This window comes from Rhinopithecus roxellana, chromosome 16 (genome assembly GCF_007565055.1).
Source record: "Rhinopithecus roxellana isolate Shanxi Qingling chromosome 16, ASM756505v1, whole genome shotgun sequence".
NCBI lineage: Eukaryota > Metazoa > Chordata > Mammalia > Primates > Cercopithecidae > Rhinopithecus > Rhinopithecus roxellana.
Genome location: NC_044564.1, coordinates 57,264,560 through 57,277,156, shown reverse-complemented (window position 1 = coordinate 57,277,156; position 12,597 = coordinate 57,264,560). Strand labels below are relative to the sequence as shown.

Here is a 12,597-nt window from a genome sequence, read left to right as displayed (position 1 = left end):
AAAGTTACTTCCTGTTCAATTTTATAATGTATCATGTAATAGTTTTGTGTTCATGGTTTAGAATAAGCACTTTTTACTATCTTATAACATTTCTTTGAGAAAAACTTTCAAGGTGTACGTGCCTTATTAAAGGGAAAAGATACCTATTTTCTATTTTAGGTTCACTTTTTCTAAATGAAAGTTATTTTTTGTTCGATTTTGTTGTGTACCAGTTTAATAGTTCTGTTTTCATGGCTTAAAATAAGCACTTTTATAATGTCTCTTTGAGAAAAGTAAACTTGTAAGGTGTAGCTCATTTTTAAGTTGGGTCCTTTGTGTACTTTAGAACACATTGAACAAGAAAGAGGCCTATCTAAATTAATATTTGAAATAAAAATTACTTTTCTTGAATTTTTTTTCTTAATACTATGATTCATCATACCATTAAGAAACAAGAATTAGTCATGAGCCTTGGTTCCATATTCATTATGTGCACATGCACATATATAATCTCATATCTTCCCACTCTTCTAGTAAGCAATTTCTCTTCTAAGATATAAAAACCTCAGAGGTAGAAATTTATCTGTTTATGTGCTTAAACATTCTACTGGTTTAAAGCACAGAATATTTTTTGTAAAACTATGCTGTTCATCACACAGGTTTATATGTGACTAAAATTTTCATGACTGAAATTTGAAGGTCATATATATATGTATATGTATAACCTTATGTATATTGGGAAATTTATGCACATGTTTGTAATACTTTTTGCTCTAGATAGTGGTAATTTTTCTGCCTTAGTGTTCTACTTATATGCAAATGGACTCAACAGTTGCTATAGGACAGAATCTAAGTTTATGCATGTTAAATGTGACCCATAATATATATAATTATGTATCTTTTGTTAGAAAACGTGGATTGTATGATGTGTGAATTATATCTCAAAGCCATTTCAAAAAAAAACCCAACATGATTATGTAACAGTAGATGATGGTAATAACAGGTATATACTGTGGCTCAGCAGCTATAAATTTATTGTTCCTATGTTATTCAAATAATTTTGTATATACAGGTGAGGTGTATCTTCTAGAGGTTTTTATAGCCTGTGTCAGATTGAATTTATGTGATGTACTTTTTAAGAGGTAGTGATGTGATTCTAAGAGCTTGGACTTCAGAATCAGGCAGATATGGGTTTAAGTTATAGGACCTTAAGTCATTTAATCTCTATGAGCCTTATTTTCATCATTTGTAAAGTGAACATAACACTGCACATATCTCAGAAGCCTTTTTGTAAATGCTAGAGCTCTCTCTAGATATATAGATGTGAAATACCTAGGTTAATACTTAGCAGATTGAGAGGACATCAGTAATTACTAACTCTTACTATAGCATTAGAGTATTGAAAACAGTAACTGCTTGATTGCTTTTCTGGGCTAGAAACATTGTAAAATAAAATAATTGTAAAATTTCCTAGGAAGTTTGTTTAAAAGACTGCTTTTGGACTTGATAACAGACATACCTTTTCTCTCCCTTTTCCCCACTCTGGGAAAATTACAATAGCTTTACTGAAATGACCCATGTCATACTTATTTAATGAATTTATGTAAATGTTTGTATTTTTACATATATTTAACAAATGACTTATTAAAACATTTACAGTTGATGCAATTTTAAAACATTTTTAAAATTTTTATCTTCCAGTTGGATGAAACAGGTTTCAGATTTCTCTGGTAGAATTGAGAATTGTTACATATATTGAATGAAATTTATTACAGGATATTTTCCCCCTTTCTTCAAACTTCTGAAGAAGACATATGTTTTATGGAGTATTGGTGTTTTTGTATTTTACTCAGAAAATAAGTTTCGACATTTATTTTTAGAATAAATCTAAGGGATTTACTTTAAACATTGTTTTTAGGGAAAATGGTATCATCGGAGGCAAGCTGTAAAAGAATTACATAGTACATTGATACGTCTTTTAAATGAATTGCTGCCATGGGAACCGAAGTTAATGAAGGCTTTCCAAAGAAACAGGTAATTCAAACGTTATAATCTGTTTTACTTATTTTATGGTCCTTAATTTATGATTTTTGGATGATGTCCTGGAATCATTGAGTAGTTTTCCAGTCATTTGTAAATCGGCAGATATTTTTGACTGCCCACTGTGTGCAAGGCATTTTCTAAGCCCTGAGAAAATACTGTTGACTAAACAAAGCCCCTACTCTGTGACTTACATTCTCATGGGAAAAAACACACTCAAATGTCAGATGGCAAAAGAAATGCTGTGAAGAAAAATAAAGCAAGCTAAGGGGGTTAAGAAATGGCCGATTTGGGCGGGATGAAGGATACTCTTTAATCAGGTGTCAGGGAAAGCTTCCCTGGTGAGTTGGTGTTTGAACAGAGACCTTAAAGAAATGAGGAAGGGAGCTGTGTGGATTTCTGAGGGGAAAGCAGAGGGAATAAAAGGCACTAAAACCCTAGAGTTGATAGCATGTTTGGCGTTTAGTGGAGATGCAAAGAGGCAAGTGTATCCAAAGCCGAACAAGTGAAGAGAAATGTGGTAACAGGCAAGAGTCAAAGAGGTAAGGAGAAAGGAAGCCAGATCATGTAGATATTTAAGAATTTGAGTTTTTACACTGAGGGAGATGAGAAGTCATTGAAGGGTTTTAAGCAGGGAAGGGATATGATCTGATTTATGTTTTAAAGCGATCACTCTTAACTGTTGGGTTGAGATAAATATGGTACAAAGATGAAAGCTGGTTTTAATTTTTAAAACATTAAAATTCCTTAATTTCCTAAGCATCAGTTTACTTATTACAAATGAGAATAGTAACAGTACTTACCTCTCAGTATGTGTGGCACATAAATATTCAACAGATGTTAGTTAAAAATTCCTTTCAATTTATTTATGTTTTAAATTATTGTTAAGGACCTTATAGTCATTTAATCAGTATACTTTAGCAGTATACTATAGCAGTAATCCAGTATACTATACTGGATTACCAGTATACTATAGCAGTAATCCAGGAGAAAAATGGTAGAGGCTTGGACCAGGATAGTAGCAGTGCAGATACCAAAGAGTGGCTGGATTCTGGATATATCTTGAAAGTAGGATTGGTAGAATTTGCTTAAGGATTGGATATATGGGATATGAGAGAAAGTGAGGAGTGAAAAAAATGGTACCCACTATTTTTGGTCTAAACAACTGGAATAATGGAATTGCCATTAACTGAGATAGGGGAAACTCAAGGAGTAGCAAATTTGAGAGGTAGAGGGGATTGAAGAGTTTGGATTTGAACATGTTAACTTTGATATGCTCTTTAGACATCTAATTGGTGTTATTGAATAGGCAGTTCGGTATAGGAGTCTGAGTTCAAGGAGTCTGGAGGTACAAATTTGGGAGCTGTCAGCATCTTGATTGTATTTAAAGACATAAGGCTGGTAGAAATCATCTAGTATATGAGCATAGATAGAGAAGAAAACAAAAGCGAGTACTAGATCTTCCAGCATGTAGAAGTGGCCAAGATGAGTAGGACTCAGCAGAAGAGACTTTGAAGGAGTGCTCAATAAAATAGGAGGATAGTCAAGGAAGAGAAGTGTTTTGGAAACCAGGTAAGGAAATGTTTCATAAAGGAGGACTGCTCATGATGGGTTGAGGAAATGAGAAATAAGAATTTATTATTTAATTTGGCAACATGAGGATCATATTAATGACCTTGGTGAGCTGTGGTAGTAGAAAAGTGGATAAAAGTCTTAGAAGTCTATTTAGGAGAATTAGGGGAAAGATATGGAAGAGTCTTCTTTCATGGAGTTTTGCTATAAGGTGGAATAGAGAAATGGAGCAGTATCTGGAAGGAAAAGAGGTTAAGAGAATGTGTTTTGTCGTTGTTGATGTTATAGAGTAACATGTTTGTGTACTGATGGAAATGATCTAGTAGACAAAAAATGGATTCAGGTAAAGGAAGGGACATTTGGTAGAGTGTTATCCTTGATTAGGTAAGAGGATGCATTTAAATGGAGGTGTTAGCTTAGGTAGGGAGATGGAGAATAGGAATATACATTAAGGTGAGTTGCACATGAGGTGTGAGCATGTGAAAGTTCTCTTCTGATTGCCTCCATTTTTCTTGAAATAAGAAGTAAAGCCATTAACTGAGACCAAGAAGGTTACTGAGAGTGAGAAGGGAGGAGAACTTTATACTATCTCCACATAGATATTTTTTCATTCCAATTTTATAGATTGAAAGGGAAATTCATTTTGTGATTATCATTTAGTAACCCATTCTCATACCTTTCACAGCCCTCATGTGCTTCCGTAAAACCCTTAACAATAATTTAAAACATAAATAAATTGAAAGCAATTTTTAACTAACATCTGTTGAATATTTATGTGCCACACATACTGAGAGGTAAGTACTGTTACTATTCTCATTTGTAATAAGTAAACTGATGCTTGAAAATTAAGGAATTTTAATGTTTTAAAAATTAAAAGCCACTTTGGGAGGCTGAGGTGGGTGGATCACGAGGTCAGGAGAGGAGCCCATCCTGGGTAACATGGTGAAACCCCGTCTCTACTAAAAACAAAAAATTAGCTAGGCGTGGTGGCAGGCGCCTGTAGTCCCAGCTACTCGGGAGGCTGAAGCAGGAGAATGGTGTGAACCCGGGAGGCGGAGCTTGCAGTGAGCCGAGATTGCTTCACTGCACTCCAGCCTGGGCAACAGAGCAAGACTCCGTCTCAAAAAAAAAAAAAAAAAAAAATTAAAGCCTGGGCAATATGGTGAAACTGTGTATGTATAAAAAATACAAACATTAGCCAGGTATGGTGGTGCATGCCTGTGGTCCCAGCTACTCAGAAGGCTGAGGTGGGTGCATTTCTTGATCCTGGGAGGTGGAGGTTACCGTGAGCCAAGATTGTGCCACTTGTACTCCAGTCTGGCGATAAAGCGAGACCCTATCTCAAAAAACTAAATTAAAATTGAACGTCTTACAACTAGTAAGTAACAGAGGTAGGACTTAAAATCTAATGTGCACAAATAAGAATGTGTAGTAAAAATAAATTGGAGAACATGACCAGGTGTGGTGGCTTATGCCTGTAATCCCAGCACTTTAGGAGGCCAAAGTGGGCAGATCACAAAGTCAGGAATTTGAGACCAGCTTGGCCAACATGGTAAAACCCTGTCTCTACTGAAAATACAAAAATTAGCCAGGTGTGGTGGTGTGCGTCTGTAATCCCAGCTACTCAGGAGGCTGAGGCAGGAGAACTGCTTGAACCCAGGAGGCAGAGGTTGCAGTGAGCTGAGATCGTGCCACTGCACTCCAGCCTGGGTGACAGAGTAAGACTCTGTCAAGGAAGGAAGGGAGGAAGGGAGGCAGAGCAGGAGGGAGGAAATAGAGAACATATGTTCATATTTCTTTTTTGAATAAACAACACTAAGGGTAAAAGTTGAGGATAGGGTAGAAAACTTCGTTGAAAACAAAAGGAATAATAAAGGATCTCTAAAATACTAGATGTTTCCATCTCTAGTTTCTCAGAAATAAAGCTATTATGTTTTTATATGAAAAAGATCTCTGTGAAAGATTACTTTTCAGCTTTGTTTTCCTAGGCTTAATTTTTAAAAATATTTCTATTAAGACTGAAGGGTTTAGATACAATTACTCCCAGGATTAAGTGATAGATTTGTTACTCTCTGCATAATAGTCACAAAAATAGATACTGGTGCTTAGAATTTCTGGCTTAAACTTTTTTAAATGACCTTTTAAGATGTGTTATAGTCAGTAATTTTAAGACTCTCTAATCTGTCAGTGCAGCTAGAAAAAAAATTATTGTTGTCTCATTTAATTGGTCTAACAGCAATCTTTATAAAGATGATCAGGCCAGACACCGTGGCTCATGCCTGTAATACCAGCAATTTGGGAGGCCGAAGCAGGTGGATCACGAGGTCAGGAGATCGAGACCATCTGGCTAATATGGTGAAACCCTGTCTCTATTAAAAATACAAAAAATTAGCTGGGCATGGTGGTGGGCGCCTGTAGTCCCAGGTACTCTGGAGGCTGAGGCAGGAGAATGGCGTGAACCTGGGAGGCGGAGCTTGCAGTGAGCCGAGATGGCGCCACTGCACTCCAGCCTGGGTGACAGAGCGAGACTCTGTCTTAAAAAAAAAAAAGATGATCAGATGGCAGATGGTATGTTCAAATCTGTATTCTGAAATTTGCAGATATGTGTGTGTGTGTGTGTGTGTGTGTATATATATATATATTTTTTTTTTTTTTTTTTTTTTTTTTTTGAGATGGAGTCTCGCTCTGTCACCCAGGCTGGAGTGCAGTGGCATGATCTTGGCTAACTGCAACCTCCACCTCCCGGGTTCAAGCAGTTCTCATCCCTCAGCCTCCCGAATAGCTGGGATTACAGGTGCCTACCACCACGCCTGGCTAATTTTTGTATTTTTAGTGGAGACAGGGCTTCACCATGTTGGCCAGGCTGGTCTCAATTCCTGGGCTCAAGAGATCCACCTACCTCGGCCTCCCAAAGTGCTGGGATTACAGGCATGAGCCACCATGCCTGGCCAGATACATATAATTTTTTAAGTTTCAAGTGCCTTACGCCTATACCATAGGTTCTGTCTTCCTGAGCAAGACTGAACTAAGCATCTTAGACACACTTTAAGATTAAAGCATAATTTCTAGTGACTTAATAAAAAATATTTTCGTATGTAGTTTAGAATGTTAAAAGTTAGTTTAGATTTCAAGAATTTAATGCATATGTATTATTTGTTATGTTGGGCATTTTATTTCAGGAGCCGCCTAAAGAAAGACTATGATGATTTCAGAAGACAACCTGATCATGATAAATTTACTAGAGAACTATGGACTACTGATGAAGGTGAAGGAGATCTTGGAAAAGACTCTCCTAAGGGAGAAATCAGTAAGTCTATTGACTTAACAGAACCTCTGGATATCCTGGAGAAAGATCACTTTGATTCAGGTAAGCATTAAACCTTTTTTTTTAAATCAGCACAGAAAGCACAAAGAGAAGTTTTTGTTTGCTATGAAGGCAAAAGATAATATGGTCAATGAAATACATTCATTGGGGAAATCTGTTACGTTTTGAAGAAGTACTGTCCACATCCTTATAAGAAGTTTCTACTAGCCTAGGCAACATAGCAAGACCCCATCTCAACAAAAAAATAAATAAAAATTAGCCAGGCATGGTGGTTGCATCCCTGTAGTCCCAGCTATTCAAGAGGTTGAGATAGGAGGATCGCTTGAGGCCAGGAATTCAAGGTTACAGTGAGCTGTCCACTGCTTTCTAGAGTGGGCAACAGAGCAAAATGCTGTCTCAAAAAAAACAAAAAGTTTCTTGGAGTCATTATTACATTTCTAGGAGTTTCAGGAGCCAGTGCTTGACTCCAAACTGTAGGCCTGTCATTGCCCATTATAAACCACATGCCCTTGATCTGTAATCCCTTTGAAATTGGTTCATGCTCTTCTTTTTATTATTAGTATTTTTGAAGCATTGTATCTGAGATTTACTTTAGAAATAGAATTTGACAAGTTCTTAATATTGTGAAGGTTATTTTTTGAGGAATTACCAAGGTTGATGGCCTAATGAGACCAGAATGAACACATCATTTTAATAAGGATAAAGGGCTGGATTAGATTACCTGTAATTCATTTCCATTTATCAGATTACATTATTATGTAAATCTAGTTTAATGACTTTCTTTGGTTATATAGAGGTTAATATGAAAGTATGTGGTTAGAAATGCATTAACCTATTGTTTTTGATCTTTGGCAAATAAGAGTAATGTCTTATAAACCTAGTTTGACCGAATATGAACATAAATTTTTTTACTATAAGGGTGAACATCAGAAAAAGCTGGATATTTTTTGTCCTTTAGAGTCTCTAGAAATAGAATAGATTGGAGAACCATCTCTCTATGGTATCAAAATGTTCCTAGCTAGAAAAAGAGAACTAGATTCCTTTCCAAATTTAATTCTGAGCCAGGATTGTTGACTTGGGTGTTTCTAATGAAACAGTTTTTTGCACTTACACTGGCAGAAGAATTAGCAGAATTCTTGACGAAAAATTTTGACCAAAAAAATTTTCTCAATAATAGGTTATTATTGGGCATGGTTATGATATCTAGGTTATCATGTCAAAGATGACCTTACCTTTATCTTCATCAGTGGTGCTAAGGCTTTTGAATCACCCTGCAGTAGATTTCTTAATACATTGCCAACTCAAAGATTCACTTTCTTTTTTACAGTTGATGTTATTATTATTTAGTTGCTGTTTTTTATAAACAAAATGCCTATTTTTATGATTTTCAGATGATATGAAGTTGTCAGAAATAGATTTTCCTATGGCTAGAAGCAAACTGTTGAAAAAGGAATTACCTTCAAAAGACTTACCGAAGACACTGCTTAAAACACTTAAACGACAGTCCAAACAGACTGGTTATGTGGATGACAGCACAAAAGAGCTTTCTCCAAGGAAGAAAGCAAAGTTAAGCACAAATGAGACAATAGTTGAGAATCTAGAAGGTGATGTGCAGATTGACTGTTTCAATGAATCAAAGCATACAGAGCCATCATTTCCAGAGTCATTTGCCTCATTGGATTCAGTACCTGTGTGTACTCTCCAGAAAGGGACCAAACCCATTCAGGCTTTGCTCGCAAAGAATATTGGGAACAAAGTGACCTTAACAAATCAACTGCCTCCTTCCACAGGTAGAAGTGCTCCTGCTGTGGAAAAACCAGTTTTATCTCCTCCAGAAGCAAGCCCCATAAAGCCAGCATTGACCTGCCACACCAATACAAAAGGTCCTTTACAAATGGTATACAAAATGCCCTGTGGCCAGTGGTTGCCAATAGATCTTCAAAATAGCTCTGTAAAGATTCAGATGCAGCCTGTGGTGGATCCTAAAACAGGAGAAAAAATCATGCAGCAAGTTCTTATTCTGCCTAAGAATTTTGTGATTCAGCATAAAGAAGGAAAAGCAGTTGCAAAAGAGATACCACCACTTCAACAGAAAGGTACAGAACAACATTGTTCATCTTTCCCACAGACAACAAATAGAAATTCTTCTTTAGCATCAGTTCTTGTCAACTCATCAGGAACTATTTCTACCCAACTATCAAATACAGTTTTCAACAAAACAATTACACCTTTATCAAATGTAAGTAGTGCTAGACCACAGCCTTTGTCACCTGTAACCTCTGTAAATAACTTACTAACACCATCAGTTAAGACTAGCCAGAGTGAGGCAGGAAAAGCCAAGAATGCAGTTTCAGCAGCCACATTCTCCTTGCCCAGTGCTTCACCCATCATTTCCTCCACAGGTCAGCCTCTGTTATCAACAACAACACTAAATGGGTCTACAAATCCTGGTAGTTCCTTCAACTGTTTTGCACAACAGACTGCTGATTCTTCTGAAGCAAAGCAAGAGCTGAAAACTGTGTGCATAAGAGATTCACAGTCAATTCTTGTTAGGACACGAGGTGGGAACACTGGAGTTGTAAAAGTACAGACCAACCCAGATCAAAATTCACCCAATACTGTAACTTCAAGTTCAGTTTTCACTTTTGCTCCTCAGCTTCAGGCATTTCTGGTGCCAAAATCAACAACTTCTTCCTCTGCTTTTTCACCTGTAGCTGGAACAACTACTACATCTAGTCTTTCACCTTTCAGCCAAACACCGACTTCTGTTTCCATTCCAGCTAGCTTTGCTCCATCTGTGGGGAAAAATCTGAAACTTACATTAGGCTACCCCACTGGCAGTGGTGATTTGGGCCACATGATAGATAAAACTTCACACATGCCCTCTTCTCCCTTGAAGTCCTCTGTTTGTTCTAGCACTCTACTACCATCAACAACAAGTAGTTCAGTAAGTGTAATTAGCATATCAGCAGCAAATTTTGGACAAAACAATGCAAATATTATTCATACTCCAACTAAACAGCAACAAGTAGATTATATCACAAAAAGTTACCCTGTTACAAGGTCAGAAGCAACAGCAACAACAAATGGAGATGTAATCAGTGGGACTCCAGTTCAGAAACTTATGCTGGTATCAGCTCCATCTATTCTTTCTTCTGGCAATGGAACTGCAATTAATATGACACCTGCACTGCCATCTACAGGTGTTTCTGCCCAGAAATTAGTTTTTATTAATGCCCCAGTTGCCAGTGGTACATCAACCCCGACTCTTGTTGCAGAATCATTAAAACAAACTCTTCCTCCTCCATTGAATAAAGCATATGTTAAGACTCCAGAGCAACCCCAGATAGTACTGATTCCATCTACAGTGGGCACACCAATAAAAATAAATTCATCACCAGCTGTGTCTCAGATAAAAGATGTGAAAATTGGACTAAACATAGGTCAAGCAATTGTAAATACTTCAGGCACTGTGCCAGCTATACCATCAATTAACATACTACAAAATGTAACCCCAAAAGGAGAAGACAAAAGTAGCAAGGGCTATATTTTGCCATTGTCAACAAGTGGTAATACAATTCCAGTAAGCTCAAATTTTGTGAGTCAGAATATTACCCCTGTTAATGAATCAGTGGTTTCTGCAGCAAGAGCAGTAAACATGCTTTCAGTTACCGGAGCGAATTTATCTTTGGGTTCCCTTTCAGTGACCTCAGCCTCTGCTTCAGCTGGGACACGACCTCCTGTTTTAGTCAGTGGAAATGATACCTCTTCAAGGATTATGCCTATTTTGTCAAATAGACTTTGCTCATCAAGTCTCGGAAACACTGTGGCTATATCAACTGTGAAAACAGGACACCTTGCATCATCTGTTCTCATTTCAACTACACAACCAGTAGTGTCTCCTAAATGTTTAACATCAGCTTTGCAAATTCCTGTTACAGTTGCCTTACCTGCACCTGCGACTACATCCCCCAAAATAATAAACACAGTTCCACATTCAGCAACAGCACCAGGAGCCACACGTTCTATATCTCTTTCTAAAAGACAATCTCGGACTTCGCTCCAGTTTCAGTCACCAGGGATTTCAACTACAGTGCCAACAAATGTAAACACAAATAAACGTCAAACTGAATTGTCATCCCTTTCACCAAATCCAGGTAAAATAGTTAATATTTCCAATTTTGCTTCTCTGCCGAACCAGCAAGCTTTAGTAAAAACCCCCAGTTACAGTTCTGCTCCAGGTGGCGCCACCATTCACACGGCTTCGGCACCATCTAATGTAACTAGTTTAGTCGGGAGTCAGTTCACTGAACCTTGTATTCAGCAAAAAATAGTCATCAATACCAGTACACCTTTGGCACCTGGTACTCAGATTATGATTAACGGAACCCGGTTTATTGTTCCACCACAAGGTCTTGGAGCTGGGAGCCATGTTCTCCTTATATCTACTAATCCAAAATATGGAGCCCCCTTAGTTCTTAACAGCGGCCAAAGCATTCAGTCTACACCAATAGATAACTCTACCCAGAAGATTACACTAGCATCAAATAATTCTTTAAGTGGGCAACCTCTACAACATCCTCTAAGAAGCCCTACAAAATTTATAAACTCTTTTGGGAATGCAGGTTCTATACCCACAGTACATACATCACCACAAATCGTAAACACAACTGTTAAAGTTCCTGTTCCACCTCCTGTACCAACAGTATCTCTGACTTCAGTAATTAAGTCTCCTCCAGCTACTCTTTTGGCTAAGACATCTTTGGTTTCTGCCATTTGCCCCAGTAATCCTCCACTGCCAAGTAGCACTTCAGTGTTTCATTTGGACACACCTGTCAAAAAATTGTTGGTTAGCCCAGAAGGAGCCATTTTGAATACCATAAACACTCCAGCGTCTAAGGTTTCTTCACTCTCTCCATCTCTCTCTCAGATTGTATCTGCCAGTCGAAATCCTGCGTCTGTCTTCCCTGCTTTTCAGTCATCGGGCTTAGAGAAGCCTGACACAGCTGCATCTTGAATTTAGACTAAAAGAGCAGTTTTTAAATAATGGGGCATTGTTTTGACTCCCATAAAAATTTTAAATGTTTATTATACTATTGAAAGCATACTATACATAGTTGTGTGTGTGTGTGTGTGTGTGTGTTTTAATGTATCTTTTCATTAGCTTGCAACAAGGCTTTGTTTTCTTGGGGAGGGAAAAATCTGTTTCATTTCACTTGCTGTTCTGAGGAAGGTTTCGAGGTTCTGTGTTTAAAGTCAGGATTTACCTGTTTGTAGAACATAAAGTGAACAAAGTTTGAATAGTTTAGAGTAAGCTAGCCTTTTGCACATTTACATTGACATGTTTCTTCTTGAATTTGGACTGTTGCAGCATATCTATGATATGGTATTGTGTCATTAGTGAAATCTTATTTTTGTTTCTGTAAAAAAATATATATATATTTATGCATTGTGAAAAATGCAGTCCATGATGTAAAATTGTACATATTCCAGAATCCCTAACAACCTGTACTAAATATATGTACAAAGAACTATGCTGTCTTATTTATGTTTTGTTTACATAATGTATAGTTTTTTAAGTATTTTAGTAATTTTGGACCAGTGAACTGTTAGCAACAATGCAGAAGAGTCTGCATGTAATAAACTGAGTTGCTGTTATTTCTTTGTTTGAATACCATTTT

At 37.2% G+C, this 12,597-nt stretch overlaps 1 protein-coding gene across 8 annotated transcripts in view; it reads left to right on the top strand.

The window, feature by feature from the left end:
- Nucleotides 1-12,597, top strand: part of KIAA2026 (KIAA2026 ortholog) — a 117,119-nt gene that overhangs the window by 78,250 nt on the left and 26,272 nt on the right. For 4 of the 8 annotated variants that reach the window (XR_004054018.1, XR_004054016.1, XR_004054017.1 and 1 more), the window contains exons 6-8: nt 1,898-2,013; nt 6,771-6,958; nt 8,308-11,073. Coding sequence is in view for 5 of the 8 variants with exons in the window: in XM_030919993.1 (XP_030775853.1) it covers nt 1,898-2,013; nt 6,771-6,958; nt 8,308-11,073 (3,070 nt within the window). In the remaining 3 variants the exon portion in view is untranslated. Of the gene's footprint in view, nt 1-1,897; nt 2,014-6,770; nt 6,959-8,307; nt 12,589-12,597 lie in introns of those variants that run through there. The other 4 variants (XM_010365096.2, XM_010365095.2, XM_030919994.1 and 1 more) reach the window with 3 other exon arrangements.